Raw genomic sequence first — 17,547 nt, 5'->3', positions numbered from 1 at the left:
GGGATCCCACTGCATAGCTCCATAAGACTTGGTGGCTCCTCCTCTGTCCAAGCACCAATCATCTGGAATTCCATCCCCCTACACATTCGCAACATCGAAAACCACCTGAAATTCAGGAAGGCCCTTAAAACCTGGCTCTTTCCAATACTCTCCTAAGCCACTCTACCCGTGAATACTCCACTAATAATCTCCTCCGCTTTCAAACATAACTCAGGTGCCGGCAGCTCTCGCAGCGGTTTCACCTGACACACCACCACTCCATGCTCAACAACACTGGCCGACATCTAAAGTCTCCAGGTAAGACAGCAGCTTTCGTTGTGGCTTTCCGGATCCATCATCATCCCTCCCACAACAACAATCCAACCCTACAAGCACCCGAGCTAAGCCAGTTGCCTTCGCTGTGGTTACACTCACATCACACTCACCATGAAACCCTGCCCACCAGTCCACATGAGAGACAATTAAAAATGAGATAAGGGCCCTGGTTGGCACACGCACATCACTTACTATTCACTGCCACTGTTAGCCTGCTACGCTCACCCTGGGAAGCTCCCACCACTAGCAACTCCCTCCTCACCCCTATTCCACAAGCTAGGTCCAACAAGCCCTTGATGACTATTACATTACGGATACCTACTATACAATAGGCTGTAACCTACGGCCTTTCAGGCCTAGGCCACCCTCCACCTACACGAATCGAGGGGTACCTCCTGTTTGTTCGTATCATATGGAAACCGGGGTCGCCTGCTGACCATAGAGCATTCTCAAATTAGGCTAAGCCTCCCTTGGCTTATTTTATGATAAACATACTGCAAGGGGATACCCGGAACTCTCTACTCAAGGACTCTCTACTTAGCCCTCTACTCAAATTGCACTGTTAGTGTAGGCTCTACCTTGTTTAGCCTTGTACTGAATTGAATTGTCAGGTGTAGACCCCTCTCCCACTATAAAGGACTCTCGAAGCTAGCTGTGCCTAGCCTTGTTCTCAAACTGCATTGTTAGGTGTAGACCACTCTCCCACTATACAGGGCTGTCAAATCTACGGTATGTATATCCCACACCACTAGCGTGGACACAGGCCGCAGGCATGGCCAAGCATCCATGCATGATAGAATACTCCTACGGCTAAGCACATTCGGTCTAGTGCACACATAGCCGTCCAGACTGAAACACCTGACGTACCTCAACACCTCTACCACTAGCATGTGGCGACCACCACCCGAAAGAAATTGGTATAGCTGACCCGTATGAACTCTCTCAACAATAGCAATCTATCTCTAACCCTCAACAGCACCCACCCATGTGTCTGACCTCTCTCCGGCTGCTTACATGAGCCTTGCCAGCTTCCTAAATCCTAGAACGACAACATGCACACACGCATCTCCTAAACTAACCCGATAGAACTCTCCAACTACTTCGACCATGGTCACCAAGGGCGTTCAACCAAGGAAAAAGTGCATTGAGGCACATGGGATGTACCTTGAAACCACACAGAAAGATCACATAGAATTTGGTGAATCATTTAGAAACACATTCCTACACATCTTCAATTTGAAGAGCTTTTCTTTATTAGGTGATAACTTTGAGAGAACATTTTCAAAACGAAATTACCGATAGCAGGTAAAGTATCTGCTTCGATTTTCCTAACAAGAATTATATTTAGTTCACAAATTTGGGATAAATCATTCTATTTCTATCTTACAATAATAAACAATAAACAATAATAAACATTAAATGGGTTTTTGTTATCCAACTCAGCCCTTCATGCTTCAGAAGTTGATAAATTGAGTCCCAATAAATTGGGCACCTGTTAGTACAGTGCTTAGAATTTGACGAAATGTGGCAAGAAGGGCCATATAAGAACACAGATCCTTCTTCTTCGTATTATTATTATTATTAGTAGTAATAGTAGTCATTGTAGTAGTAGTAGTAGCAGTGTAGTAGTAGCAGTGTAGTAGTAGTTGTTTTATTATTATCCCTATCACAGCCACGTCACTACTTATTTGAAACTTTGTATAGTTATCGTACCGGATAAGTTATCATACCGAATGAGGAGCAATGGCTTCCAGAGAATAGTGTTCAAAGTATTGGGCATGATCATTAAAGTCATACTTTGGCAGCAATATATTGCACATATTGGGCCTCATTACGAGTTGGGCAGTATTCTGGTGGTAAATCTGCCAGAATACCGCCCAACGGAATTACTGTTACCGCCACTTGGCCTTGTGGATTTACTTCCAGATTACAAGTGGTGGTGGCGGTGTAAGTCCCCATTAATTTGGAGTCCATAATACTCCATTGAGGATTCCAGCAGAATTACCGCCGTGGCAACTACTGTTGTGATAATTCCACCAAGTTTGCCAATTGTTTGGCAGAAAGTGGGAGGATTGCCACCAGCATGATGCTGGAGGTAAATCACTGATTCCAGGGTCAAATTAGTAGTATGGAGGTGCAGGAAAAGTGGCGGTAATTGCACTGCCGCCCTTTTTTCCTGCACCACCATACTCGTAAGAGCCCATTGAGTTATGAATGTGTGAAATGCATTATTGCTTTCTGCCTTTCTTTGGGACTAGGGTTGTGAGCCTGCTATGCTTAACACTGCTTAGAGGACAGGGCAAGCGGGTTCCAACTGGGTGTGACTCTATTTTAGAGGATACGCAATCCCTAAGCAGGGACATGTGTTATCTTACCTTGTCTCAAGAAACCAATAAGTTTGTTGATTGTGTGGGAATTGACATATGTAATGATGTGCCACTTCCTATTCCAGTGGCTGGTATGGTTTCTATCCATATTCAGGCCCCGTCCTCAACCAGGCCCAGAGAACAGAGAAGCCCACAGAGCCACACGAGAGAAGTCTCCTCCTGGGAAGTGATGCATAGAGACATGAGCTTGCACCGAGTGTGTTGCTTTAACCCATGGGGGAGGCCACGGAAACGCTTGGCAAATGGCTGTGGTGCAGAGTCGACACATTCGGCAAAGGGAACCCGGAGGAGGGCACCCACACTATCAATGTGAGGTGAGACACGGAGCTGCTGCAGAATCACCTTTAGGACAAAGCAGGAAGGGAGCACCCACTCCAGCCAATGCGGAATAAGTCAACAAAGAGAGGGTGTGCCACCTTACTGACACCTCAGCCACAGGTGCACCACCTGGAAGAAAAAGGTACACGTTCTCTCAAGGAAGTTGGGAGGAAGGCAGAGAGGCCAAAACGTACCCCAAGACAGGGAGAGAACCAAGCGACCCTGAGACGGGTTGAGAACCAATGGACCCCAAGGCAGAGTGAGAACCAACTGACCCTCACGACGGGGTGAGAACCAGGCGACTCCAAGGCGAGGTGAGAACCAAATGACTCCGAGGAGGGGTGAGATCCAAGCGACCCCAAGGTGGGTTGAGAACAGAATGACCCGAAGGTGGGGTAAGAAAAACCAAGCCCTGCAGGGATAGAGGGGCAAAGACATACAACAGCCAAAGTGGGGTATATGACCCGAAACCTCAGGGAGGGGAATCCACCCAGAGGGAACAGAGGGAAAACATATCACAGGAATCATTTAAATATAAGTCCTGGGGAGTACCTAGATAAGACACACAAACCATAGCCATCACATGGGTAACAGACGCCCGGAACGGTTACAAAGTGCCTAACAAACCAAAGTAACAAAGAGGAAAAGACACAAACACATTCATAACCCAAAAAGGTAGAGTTGAGAGAGACATTTTATTGAACATTTACCTGAATTGTGCAACGGGGCAGTAACCCCTTTTGAGAGAGTAACGTAACGCCTGGGTCAGCAATCAACCAGCACCACCACCCGAGCCAGCATGTCCTTACCACTATGTTTGATTGTCTTTTTGTTTATAGTGGCAAGGACAAGCTAGAGAAGGTTTCTGTATGGTGGGCAGAGATTATGTTGTAGGACATACTGACAGGATGCTCACCCTTCAGACGTATTTCTTTGCTTCAGCATAGAGCCAAGAAACATAGGGCCAGACTGGTTGTTGAAATAACGAGATATGTTCAAAATGCCATCTTGTCCATGTCCTGATTCTGACTTGCAACACAACTCAATTTAAAATGAATACGAGCAGCTAACATCAGTTTCCTAGAGATCTCCTGTTGTTTGCCCATAGATATTATCCAATATATAACATGGGTATCATATGAAAAATCGAATATTCTTGTATGCACATTTACATGCAAGAAATAGCTAAACAAAACGTTTAGCAATAAAAGTAAAAACCATTACCAAGAGGACATTTTCTCAAAATATGTGCCTTTTGCGGGTCTATAATTTTTGTTGCATGATGCATAAAAATAGTTTCTGTAATGATGCTTTTACACGCTATGGCCTGTGGATCTTGTGATGATCCTGCATATAAGATTCAGTTTGACTTTAAAGTGAGCTTTGTGCACTAATGGTGTAGTGTGAATAATATTGTATGCTTGAATCAATGCGTATATAATGCGCACTGGCTTCGGTGCTGATTTTATTTTTCACAACACACCCCCCAACATTACATTGTTTTTAATCATGAACCATCCATGCTCATTCTGACAGGTTGACGTGCGATGCGTCATGCGTCTCGTTCACATGGATAATGTTTGTTTCTCCCGGACGAGGCAAGCCTTCCTTGGATTGGGAGATACGCAGAATTTTAGAAACGTTTGGGCTGGGTATTAGGAGTGGGTGTCTGTGCACAGTGACACCCGTAGAGAATTATATGTATAATATATTACACGGCGGTAGGAGAGCCCATGGTTAAGGCGAAACCAATTTGCATTCACTTTCCTGAACATTCTATTGTTAATAACTTTGGAGTTGCTGAACGGATTTGGCAGACATTTTCTGAAAACAATGTGTGGTATGGGCCCATCTAGCCCGGCGATTTAGGAGAACATTCATTCAACTGTTTAAAAGTTGTTGAAAAAACAAAAGAAAAGCTGTTTTTGGCCTACTCCCATTCATTCACCACCAGTAAAATAGCTTAGGGAGTTGAGCCCTCATTGCTGCGGTCTGTGTGTAATCAGCAGATTGCAGGTTCGAATCCCATTAAGGCCAACTCAACCATTCATCCTTCCGATTTTGCTAAATGAGTGCTAACTTTGGTTGGGTGGTAATTGCATGTAAATGTGCACTATGGACAGCAGTCTGGCAAAAGACCTACATAAATTGCAAATCATTATCATTTTCCAACAGACAAAAAGTTGATTCACGCTGAAAACCGTAATACGGAAGTGGGTCAAATAAGAAAATACTTGGATATAAAGCGCTATAGATGTGCCCTTTCTTGGTTTGGGTAAAAAGGTGAAGTTGTTGTTTTAACGCACAGGTCATTTGGGGCGGAGAATTTAATGTTGCACTAAGCCCAACGCTGCACTAACACAGAGGGTATGAGGGCGGGACGGAGATGGGGTGGATGCATGGAGGTGTAGTCATTCAGAAACACAAAGAATAAACTCACTACTCCTCAGTGCATGATTCGTCTGGACACATTGATTGCTGGGTGCCCTATCCTTTCACAAACATATTCTGAACACACGCCATTGTTACTAACCATGCGCCTGCGCGCGGGACACGTGGGAAGGCCCCGTGGAGGTTTAAGGACACGTGGGAAGGCCCCGTGGAGGTTTAAGCCAGACGCACTTTAGGGCATAACTTTCGAAACCAATATCTGTGAGCACATTACTCAATATGTTTAACTGAATGTGGGCTTAGAGTCGAAAGTAAAATACTATTATGGCAGGCCTTTAAGGTGTATATTAGGGTCATAACCATGGCTACAGAATATAGGGTCCTCCACACCATTGGGAAGGAACTGTTGCAGTCGGAGCAGAAGCTTAGAGGGCTAGAATGCAACTATGATACGACCAACAACTAAGGCAGATCTTGCAGATCTCAAAAGGGAACTTGATAATGACTTATCGCTGGCAGAGCAGGAGATGAAATACTTTGCACTTCCGGCCACGGCCAGGCGATATTGTGAATCTGGTCGGCTGTGTAGACCACTAGCCAGGTTGATTAAAACTGAAATGTCATCGCCAGAGGTGCTGGCAATTAGGAAAAACGCTGATGAACTTTGCACAGAACATAAAGCGATAGTTGATGCCTTCTTACAATTCTACGAGAAGCTATATACCAAAAGGTCCAGTAATACAGCTGGTGAAAGCCGACAATACTTAAATGCACTACCAATATCGTTGTTGTCGGCGGAGACGAGGGATGGGTTGGAGGTGCCGATCACACTAGAGGAGTTGCTGATGGCCATTAATGACCTCCCCAATGGCAAAACTCCTGGCATGGATGGGTTGGGTAATGAATTCTATGAAAAATTCAAAGATATACTTGCGCCTTATGTGTCGCAAGTATGGGAAGAGGCGTTGGCTTGTAGGATACTTCCTCAGAGTCTCAGGGAAGTGGTGATTATGCTCCTACCAAAACCAAATACAAACTTGGAGGACTGAGGATCATACAGGCCACTGTCTTTAATAAATACGGATACAAAGATGTTGGCTGCAACCACTGATGCCCTATTTAATACATGTAGATCAATCTGGGTTTTATCCAAGGGCAGGCCACATCAATGAACCTCAAGAGGATGTTTAATATTATGGCACAAATTAATCCCACTTTACCAGCAGTGGCGATTTCGTTAGACGCCAAAAAGACATTTGATTCGGTCTCCTAGTAATTTTTACTGAAAGTAATGAAAGTCTACGGCTTTGGGGCGTATTTTATTAGCTGCATTGAGCTGTTGTATATGTACCCAGTGGCAAAAGTCAAGGTTGGGAAGGTGAGTTCTATCCCGTTCCAGTTGGAGATGGGCAAAGGGCAGAGTTGCCCTCTCTCACCCTTGCTATTCGCAAGGATTATAGAACCTATGTCAGACATGTTGAGACATAAACATGGACATCATGGCATAAGGATGACGGCAGTGTCTGAGTTTGTCTCGCTGTATGCTGATGATGTATTACTATATGTTAAAGCGCCGGATGCTAATATGGCACAAATAATGAATGACATAACAGCATATAGGGAATAGTCTGGGTTGATAATTAATTGTGACAAATGTGAGGTTTTCCCACTGACAAACTGTACAACACCTCCCATGAAAATAATGGGGTTGAAATGGTCCCCTAGGTCTCTTATATGGTTGGTTGTCATGGTGTCTAGGGACGTTGCAGTGTTGCTAATGACTACATTGGGATAATCCATACCAAGCTTAACAATAGGGTCATGCTCCCTAGCTCTCTGATGGGAAAGAGTCCCAATCGTACTGAGTAGTGAGTTCTTTACAATACTCCATAAAAGGTTGGCACAGTTCATATGGTGCCCTGGACGATGGAACAAAACATGTAAATTAACTAAGGCTGTGTCCTTAGACTCAAATTTCAAAGCCATACAATATAAGATACTACATGAGACTCACTGCACTCCAGCCAACATCAATGCAAAAGTGAACGATAAATGTTCCATATGGCGAATGTTCAGTGTAGATTATATGCATATTGTAATTGGTTTTTATAATGCACACGGACAGGGAATCGAACCTGCGTTGCCCAGCATCGGCTTAGGCGAGCGTCTTCCCCCTGAGCTATTCTCCCTGTATATATGCGATGGCAAAATGCTAAGCTAAGTGAATTCTGGTTCAATGTTTGTTCTGAATTATCAGTGATGGTGGGTGTGGAAGTCCCACAAGACCCATTGTGGTACTTGCTGGGGTGTTACGATCAAATGTAGTGAAATTCAAATTCTTGCACCTAGCCTTTTTGTGGGGCAAAAGGGCGATCTTGCTGAGGTGGAAAGAACAAAGCTCTCCCACTTTGAAACACTGGCTGAAAGACCTCACCCGGGCCAACAATAATGAAGAGACCTATTTATCATGAGTGCCTTCGGTCATCTGGCCGAGAGATATGCGGGAGGATAACCGCAGAGATATGCGATCCACGGTGGCCCTGCTAACGGATACAGACTGAGCAGTTATGAGACATGCATTATGTCAGTTAGAAAATGTTGCCATGCTTTTCGTGGTTCCTAGTGATAGCCTCGACATCCAATGCAAAAGCCTCGGAAAAAAATGCATTGAAAAAATTCTTTTTTTTTTCATTATTTTTAATGGTCCCCCCAAATCCCTTTTTTTACCCATTAAAACCCATTTTAATTTTAAAAAACAACTTTACCTACAAAAAAATTCATTTTTTCGATGCATTTTTTTCGAGGCTTTTGTATTCGATGCTATGTATTCGAGGGAATCACTGGATACCCTTTTCGCAATGCATATTTATGGAATGTTAATGCTTACACTCACTGACAACAACATATTCTGTATAAAAACACACAGGAATGTCTCAGAGGTAACTGTGATGCTACATGATGCCAAGCTTTCTAAATAAAAGGTTTGAAAAATTGGTTCTAAAACACCAAGTGGCTCATTTTGCAAACGATGTTAATTGCATGCAGCGGACCACCACCATTAGTACTTCTGCGCTGTTGTGGGTCCTGCCTGCAATTGTAAATATTTTTAAAAACAGAGTTTAAAAGTGAAGAGAAAAGTAGGGCGGCAGTTGCCCAGTAGCTAAAAGGTGCACCAGGAACAGCACCCATGGCTGGTGGGATCTGATCATTTAGTTGTGAAGGATGTGTGCCTCAGCTATAGGCTGAGCCCACTGCCCATGATCACTGTCTTTTTGCCTGCTATATTAAATTGATGAAGTAGCCTATGTATGGTCTTTTGTCTAACTTTTGCAATGGGGACTTTGGACACATTTGAAGGCTCTGGCCACTGGCCATGGCTGTGTGGGTTCTGGTTAGTTACTAGGCAGGGGTATATGGGCCATGCCCACAGGCTGGGGCCGAAGGTCATGGTCGGTTTGTGCTGGTCTTTTCTAGTAATTGGTGCAATATGGACAGGGGACATGCTCAGTCCATAAGCACATACAAGAGATCACAACGGGGATCAACAATGACATGAAAAATGGCATCATGGGTGATGTCTTCAGGGGGGTCTCCGAGTTAAGATGGTCATCAATTCCCACACCTGGAGCTCATTTTACAAGTCTGACCAGCAAAAATAAAGGCATTAAAGAGAGGCATAACGTTATTACATCTATCTTGTCACCTTTACTTACGCTCTGGGGCATTTCTGTAGTTTTTAAAGATGGTGGGAGTGCATTGAACAGTAATTATGTTTCTCCCTCTATTTTCATCTCTGCCACCAAAAAGCACGTCGTTTTACGTCAGCATGATATTTTCATGCTTGCGTAAACCCAATGAATTCCTATGGAATTTGCCTGCATTTTCCACCAGCAAAAAGCAGGCGTATAATGCAGGAATCCATTGTAAATCCTGCCTGGCATGCATGAACGGCGAGCAGCGTTTACTCAATGTGCACTAGGCAGTGCAGAAGGGAGATTTAAAAGCAATTCCGACAACATTTAACATTTCCCTTTTGCACTGCTCACGGTAAATGAAAACTGCACCAACGGGTCCTGTTAGCACCTATGTGCAAATGTAACATGCCCCCTCCGAGCAATTTACGATAAGGAGCAAAATCAACTCGAATGTGTTCAGGGATCATTTGAATATAAACTATGCACTTACTAATCTTACAAGTGAATATAGCCCTCTTCCATTGTGGAAAAAGGTTCTAGTAGAACTAACAATCTATACTGTTTCTGTGATGTTCCCCTGTTTATTAGTTGGACGCCCTAAAAACAGCTCTTATGACCACTAAATGCTGGTTACTGTAGAATCCTTGTCGTTATTTGTATACAAATAAATATATAAGAAAACTTTGCAGAACTCACGCGTGCATGGCATCAAATGAGTTTGCAATAGAAAGTTTTGCACCCTTTTACTCAGGTGCAAAATGCATTCATTCGATACATATCTGCACCTTCCCAAAATTGCACATGCACCAGTGCACTTTTTTGCAATATGATCCAATGGCGTTATAACCCAAATGTATTACACCAGCAGGCAATGCTACCAATGATAAGGACTTCTGTATTCCTTTGATTGTTTTAGGACAATACATGTGGGAATCATGTTTGGACAAGTCGCCTTCCCCACGTTCAACCTGGAAACGAGTTCGTTTGACATTGAGAAAGTGATTATGCATGAAAAGTATAATGAGCAAACTGTAGAAAATGACATTGCTCTCCTCTTGACCTCGAAACCAATTCAATTCAATGACGCAGTTCAACCTGCATGCCTCCCCGAAGATTCAAAAATGGAAATGACAAGCGTGAAAAACTGTTGGGTATCTGGTTGGGGACGGATAAGTAAGTAACTATCATTTTTCGTTCCCTTTAATTATCTATCTGCTTAAGTTAAGTAGTTATCATTGGCATCTTGCTTCCTATTGAAAAGAACATTGTTTTGCCTCATCTCTGTTTCATGTAGGTCTAAAAATAATGGTCAGAAAGCGTTGGCTCTCCGGATGTGTTGCACTACGACCCCTGTGAACCCTCACCACTGACTATGCTAACTAAGGCTGATGGGAGATGTAGTCCAGAACATCTGGAGAGACACATGTTGATGACCTCAGGTCTTAAGGTTACCATTAGAATAAAAGTAAAACCTAGGAGGTCTTTAATTTGGTAACCACTATTTCCTTTTATAACAATTCTTTTAAAAAAAAAATAATATGCACCTGTGAAGCTGTCCATAAATAGGCCAGTAAGGTTTTCATTGTTCTCAAAGTTTGCTCCAGAACTTAATTCATATTATCCACACGGAAAGCGTGAACTTCTCAAACTTATTTCGAAAACTCGATTTGTTGATACATATTTTTAGTTAGTTGTACTGGTTAAGCAGAACGTTTGGTTTTGGCAAAACGTACCTTTTAAAATGTTGGTAGTGGCTTTGCTTTTTGAATCAACATTCGCTTCCTAGCTTGTGAATCATCCCTTCCAACAAGAAAACATGAATACGATATAAATGAACCAGAGCACCTTTCATGCGAAAGATAGATGAATATGGTTTTTAAAAAAGGAGGAAGTCCAGAGGAAGCTCAGGCAGGCTCATTTTTAATGGGAGTGATACTAGGTTGGTGAGGTGGCAATAAAATATACCCCGATCACATACCGGTAATCTACATTACTTTTAGTCCTGCTCTTCCTCATCACAGTACTTACATTTGAGGCCCTGCATCCATCATAGGAACAATTCTTTTTACTTTTTCCCTTTTACTTTTAATACTGCGTACTTACCCATAATTCCCTGTTATATTTTCCAAAACCGGATCATGGGGCCTTCCACGGCAAGGGTGGGTTGAGAGGGATGTAAGTATGGGGGACGAGGAAGTGCAGGACTAGGAGTAAGGAAGATTATCAGTAAATAATGGAGGCATTATCTCCATTTCCATGTTCCTCATCTCAATACTAACTTTTAAGGTGTACCAAAGCTGTTTGTCGTGGAATGGACCCATTGAAACACCATTTTGAAAGTGTTCCTGCATCCCATCACTGCATTTATTTATCACTACACAACTGGCAATCACTCTGTTACAGCGCAAGCAACCACACCCCAAAAGACCCATCCTGTGGTTGTCTACATTCAGTCTGTAATGTCCTATGAATTAATTTAAGTCCGCCCGGGTGGTTGCCTAAAGATCTCCTATAAGAAAACTCCCTCAGCATCAGCCCATTGGGCCACTATGCCCCTGATTGATCAATGCTGTTCAGACATTGGCACTCCAGATGCCTCATATGCCATGGAGGTATCTGTCTCAATCCATTGGCTAATTTTCTCCACAGAGGCTTTCCTGCCTGACCCTGCTATCCCAAGAGACCCCAAAAGATGCCAGGGGGGATGCTCAGGCGAAATGTGTTTGTCTTGGAAGCAAGACAACGCAGCACAACACAGGTTTGAGTCACAATCTCACACTTAGAAATCAATCTCTGGTATTAAGCATGTTGTAAAAGAACAATTGTAATTATAACATGATGAAGCCTTCAGTCCTACAAAGATATTCCATGACCGTTCTCTCCACATCAATTCAATGCCAAGCTTAACCACATATTCTGAGGTATGACATTTTGGCCTAACCTTTGGGAAACACTTGGGATCATGCCTTAACACAAGTACGTCTGACTGAACAGTAAGAAAGGGACGTCTACACAACAGGGCTCGTATTTCCCCATATTTATGGGCCAAAGGTATGGCAATTAGAAAGGCTTTCTTGACCATATGAACCCTACATTGACTATGTCAACTGGTTCAAAAGGAGGGCCTTGTAGGAATCAAAGTGCCAGGGGCAGATCCCACAGAGGTGGACCTTTATGTGAAGTGGCTTGGAGGACGCTAAACTCCTCAGCAATCTACCTCTTTGATTTTCCCTTTCGACTAGGTGTTCTTGGCTACACTTCATAGCTCTAAGCCGGGGAGCCCGCAGTGCCCATTGGGTAGATACTTCTAACCCCTTGTGGAACCCATCCTGAAGGAACTAAAGAATGGCTTCTATACTACATTGAAGGGAATTGATATCAGACCTCTCACACCACTTTAAAAATGCCTCCAATGTCTTCCAAATGCCTTTACGGTGGCTAAGCACTTGGAATGGAGAATTGTCTCTGTCACCTGATCGGACAAACCCCAGGCCAGTAACCTACTCCACTCAACTTCCAGACCGGCCATTATATTCTGTGTACCCCCAAGGCCTGCCTGGCTTGTGGAACGCAGGGATATCGCAGGACCTTCCATACCTCCTCAGCCTGGAGTTCTTAAAGTGTGGGAAACCATGCCTTTTGTGGCGAATAGGGAACTACCAGAATTACCTGAGATCTGCTCTTCCTGACAACTCTGTGAATCAGGGGTATCAGGGGAAGGCATTCAGCAACAACTGAGGCCACTCCATGGTCAAAGCATCCACCCCCGAGGCCCTTTCTGTTTGAAACCTTGAACAAAACATGTCGACCTTTGCTGAGGGTAGCTTTTGACTCAATTTCAAATTTCTGTTCTACTGACCTTTGCTGACATCAAGGACTTAAACAGGTCTATCTTGGGGGTACCGACTCTCCAACAGATCTTCAAGAAGCTCTGCCGAATTCAAGAAAACTCTGCCTCAACATTCTCTATTCCCAAGATGTGAACTGCCTTCATGGATCATAGACTATATCTCCCACGCAAAGAAGTTCAGGGAGGATGATCCTGATTCCCCCTTCCGGTTGATGTATGCCATTGCTATGGCTTTGTCTGCTATAACTAACTCTGCCTGGTCCTTCACTATCCAAGGGAACTCCCTTGGAGCGCTGCCAATTGCCGACAGTTCCCTCTAATTTGAGGACTTGTTTAGGTCTTCAAGGCTACATTTCTCCTGAACTGATATTGACTCCAGGGTGGCCCCCCAAACTCAGACTGCTTACATATGTGGTAAGAATGGTCTTTAAGGGTGAATCCAGGCCAGTCACCTTCCTTAGATTCCCTGTCTGTAACTGTCAGGCTTGGGGCCCAGAAGGGGAATGGGGGCAACTCACTTCTCGCACCTACATACACCAATTTATGGCCAAGGGCAAAGGGGACACGTAATAACCCGCACACACGTTTTAGGCATTTATTTCCAGCCAGAAAGAACACAGATTCCATGAGTGGCAGGTCTTGGTCCGAGTAGGGCGAGGGAACTACACCTCCCATAATGCTCAGCCGCTCACCATCTTGCAGCAGACCTACAAAAGGCCACGCCTTTCTGTAACACGTGTTCAGCCCTATTCACTGAACCGGGAACAACGTCTTACCTGTTCGAGCTCTGGGCTGGTATTCCCTAGCCTGTGGATACCGGTTTTCCTCCTTGTTTTACCCAAGATTGTTCTCCCGCTCGCCGGACAAGCCACAGCTCAGGAGAGTCTCCTTTGCCATTTCCCCTTTTTGGCTTACTGCACAAAACCCCAGACTCATTTAAAGTGGAAAAGGTCGCTTTAATGTGACAGGCCAAAGCTTACAATTGAACGCTTACCTGGCTCCATGGCCTTACAGACTAACAAAATATTTTAAACAACCAATTAAATAATTAAACATTTTCATTTTCCCCAACAATTAAATAATTAAATAAATCCACTTCCTCCCTAACTATCCCTTGGACCCTACCGTCTCCTTACCCCTTCTCCAGGCGTCCCGCTTTCTCCCCGGGCCCATGCCCCTCCAGGCTCAATACCTGTTCCCCCGGGGTAGCCCGCTTGTGCAAACAGCACCACCCCATCCTTTCCCGCGCCATTCCCCCATTGTGCTTCCCTCCCCCCACATCTAGAGGGGCCATGCCCCCGACATCAGAAAAACCCTCCACCGAGGTGTTCTTTCTGCCCCACCCCCCCACCAGTTCTCTTTACCTCCAACCCCTTAACCAATCTCCCAGCCAAGAGCCCAAGTCCGCCAGATAATGATTATTTCCATAAACCGACAAGTGTACACCATCCTCTCTAAATATCATGAATCCTTCATACACTATTTCTTTATGGACCAAACCTGTACCGCCACCGATGCACAATATTCTACCATCTCTCTGTTTACCCCTTCCTTGCCCGCTCTATCGCTCCCTCATTTCTCGCTCCTCTCCACTCCGCGGCAACTACTAAGTCCCCACTACAGATGCTTGAGGCACACTTACCCATAACAAAAACCCTTTTATTTTCCTAAGAAGAGCCACACCCATATCCCTTAATGGATCATTTTCCCCAGCAGGAATAATCTTCCTATCTGGAGGCCCATAGCTTTCCCTCAACCCAGCCAACATAGGAAGAAACTGATCCCAGCACAGCCCCCCAAAACTGGACCATCTTACCACAACATCTTTCTAGCTGCAACCTAGTTGCCTGCCAACAACCCTTTTCTCAGCTTCTTTCCCTGCCCACTTAACAATAGCATAACCCACAAACCAGATTTTTTGACGTCTGGCCCGGCCTCCTAGCAGCATCTGAAAAAGAAATTACAAAATCACTTACAAATCAACAGCATCCTACTAAAAGCAACACTGCTGCTACCTACTTAAAAATTCTTTAAAAACATCCCGTTTGCCCCGGTCCCTGACATATCCTTTGTAACTCCCTTACTTCCAGCGTCCCAAACCTTTTCACCTACTCCTCTGCAACGCCCAGCCCGCTACCTTCAGATGCTGCACCCCTCCTAAATGAATGAGTTCCAACCTCCGAACCTTTCCCAAACCACTAGTAACACCTTCCTCAGGAACCTATCCTTCCTGGCCATCTCCTTATCCCTCTCCGGAAACACCCCCGGTCCTCTCCTACCTGTCCCCCTATATTTCGCACCTTTCACCTAACCTTTAAACCATTCACCTAATCCCACTTAGACCCCCTTTCTCCTCTAACCTATTATCCTCCTGCTCACACTTGGCCCCCACCTTTCCTCACCTTACTAATATGGCGCTGCTTTGCCCACCCTGCACCGGGGGCCCACATGCCCACTCGTCCATGCAGGCCCTTTTCTTTATTACTCCTTTTCGCCACTGCACCAGGGGCCAAACCTGCGCCCCCGTCCATGCAGTCCATTCCATATAACTAATCTTCAAGCTTCTTGCGTCCATTACCCCGTTTCCCACCTGCACCAGGGGCCCTAGTGCACCCCCGTCCATGCAGGCCCCTTTTCTACCATACTCCTCTCCACCGCTGCACGAGGGGCCAAACCTGCGCCCCGTCCTTGCAGTCCATTCCATATAAATTCCTCTTCCTGAACCTTGCTTCGTTGCTCCATTTTTCCCCCAGCTGCACCAGGGGCCCTAGTGCACCCCCGTCCAAGCAGCCCCATCTCATCACCTCCCCCTGCTGCACCAGAGGCGCTCCCGCACCCCCGTCCATGCACCCTAAAGCTTACTCACCTTGTCGTGCGGCAAGCGTGAGGGCTTCGCCACCATCATCCATGCCCTCCAAACGACGGCCACCACCCCTTAACAGTTTCCACAGTTACATCCCCCCTGCGGCCCTCCCCTGCCCTACCTAAGCGTCTTCCTTCTCACCCATCTCCTACCTCCTTTGGATCCCCCCAAAACCTCATCAAACCTTGTGCCCCTCCTCCTTTTCCGATAAACTGAGCCCGACCTACCAGAACACTCCAATTTACCTGGCATGCGTTCCTTCCCCCCCACCTCCTTGCCCCGCTACTCACCCTGACCCACTGTCCCCTGCCTGAAAGCAATCTGTAACCGGATGCCGACCCGCACAACTGCTGCACTCGTGTTTAAATTTGCACATCCACCTCGTGCAGCCTTCTTTATTGAACGCCCAACATGCTGCGGAGGGCTGACCCCTGCCTCCTACCCCCACCCCTTCCGGGGCGGGGCGACCAAGAAAGGGCCGGTAAGGCACGGGTAAACCGCTTGCCGTGTGTACCGTTGGAGCTGTCCTCGTCAGCGCCATCCATTGCAACCAAAGATCCATATCTATCTCCCCCCAAACCGCCTGACTGTCCTCCGCCAACCTTGCTCTAAACTCCTCGTCATACTGCACCCAAGCGAAGCCCCCAAAACTCGTAAATGCCTTCCTAACTACATCCATATATTTCAGTAGAGCCACGCATCGCTCCGGGAATTTCTCACAATATACGCTGGCGTAAATGATAAATGCTGACGTCCAATTCTCAATAGTCACTGGGACCCTTGTGCGCGAAGCTAGTTCCCTCTCTTCTTCCTTAGACCCCTCCTTTGCTCTCACTTCCCTATGGAGCAGCTTAAAAACATCTACAAATTCCCCCGCCTGAATCTTCTCCCTGGTCGCTGCCATTAAGTGCGCCCCCAAAGGTTTTGTGATACCCATGTATGGCAGTTTTTTCTCCTTTCCTTTCACTTCCACCTCTTTTTCTTTTGCAACCTGTACCTCGAGCGCCAATAGCTCCACCACCTTGTCCGTTTGAACCTCTACTGAGCAATTGCCCTTCTCATCCCCCAAGGCTCCAATGACCTTTACACCAACCTCTTTCCTTACCCCTTGCAGACCAGACCCTTCATTTCCCGTCCCCATTCTCGTGTCCCCTCTCTGCCATGCAGATGACCATTCCCTCTCCCGCTCACCTCTTTCCACACAGCCCGTCTGCGGTCTGGCGTCCACTCCGATGCTCCTCATTTCTTTTCTTAACGGGCTCCTACTACAGGGACAAAACATGTCAGCAGTCTCACCGAGCCAATTGTTCCCCCGACCTCTTGGCATCCGATCGCCCTGCACCTGTCTTTTCCAATCCCACCTCAAACCTTTCTCTCCTCCCCCCTTCTCCTTACAGTCCTATAGCCTTCTTCCCCCACTGCCCCACATAATCCTCCACTCCAGCTTCATCACCCCTTAAATACCATTGTGGATGCGAGCTCATGCTTGAGTTGAGTCAGTCTTCTTCTTGCGAGCCCGGGGCGTCCGCCCCGCCACTCTTTTGACGTCTTCTCGGCGGGGCCGCAGAAACCCCTGCCTGGTCCTCTTCTCTCGGGCGAGGTGTGCAGTCCTTCACCCTGTAATCCTCCTTGCTAGGGGCTGTGCTGCACCCTCTAGACTCTCCTTGCGCCGACCGAGGAGGGGCCGTTCTTAAACCCTCTCCCTCCTCTTGAACAGCGGGGGCTGCG

General features: G+C 45.9%; 1 protein-coding gene across 2 annotated transcripts in view; it reads left to right on the top strand.

Moving 5' to 3' along the window:
• The window catches only part of LOC138453757 (chymotrypsin-like elastase family member 2A), a 341,724-nt gene that overhangs the window by 74,101 nt on the left and 250,076 nt on the right, over positions 1–17,547 (top strand). For both annotated transcript variants that reach the window (XM_069606886.1, XM_069606887.1), the window contains exon 3: positions 10,023–10,279. In XM_069606886.1, the coding sequence (XP_069462987.1) occupies positions 10,023–10,279 (257 nt within the window). The remainder of the gene's footprint in view (positions 1–10,022; positions 10,280–17,547) is intronic.

The sequence above is a fragment of the Ambystoma mexicanum genome, chromosome 4p (genome assembly GCF_040938575.1).
Source record: "Ambystoma mexicanum isolate Mex_15411 chromosome 4p, UKY_AmexF1_1, whole genome shotgun sequence".
Classification (NCBI taxonomy): Eukaryota; Metazoa; Chordata; class Amphibia; order Caudata; family Ambystomatidae; genus Ambystoma; species Ambystoma mexicanum.
This window is presented reverse-complemented; position numbering and strand designations above follow the sequence as displayed.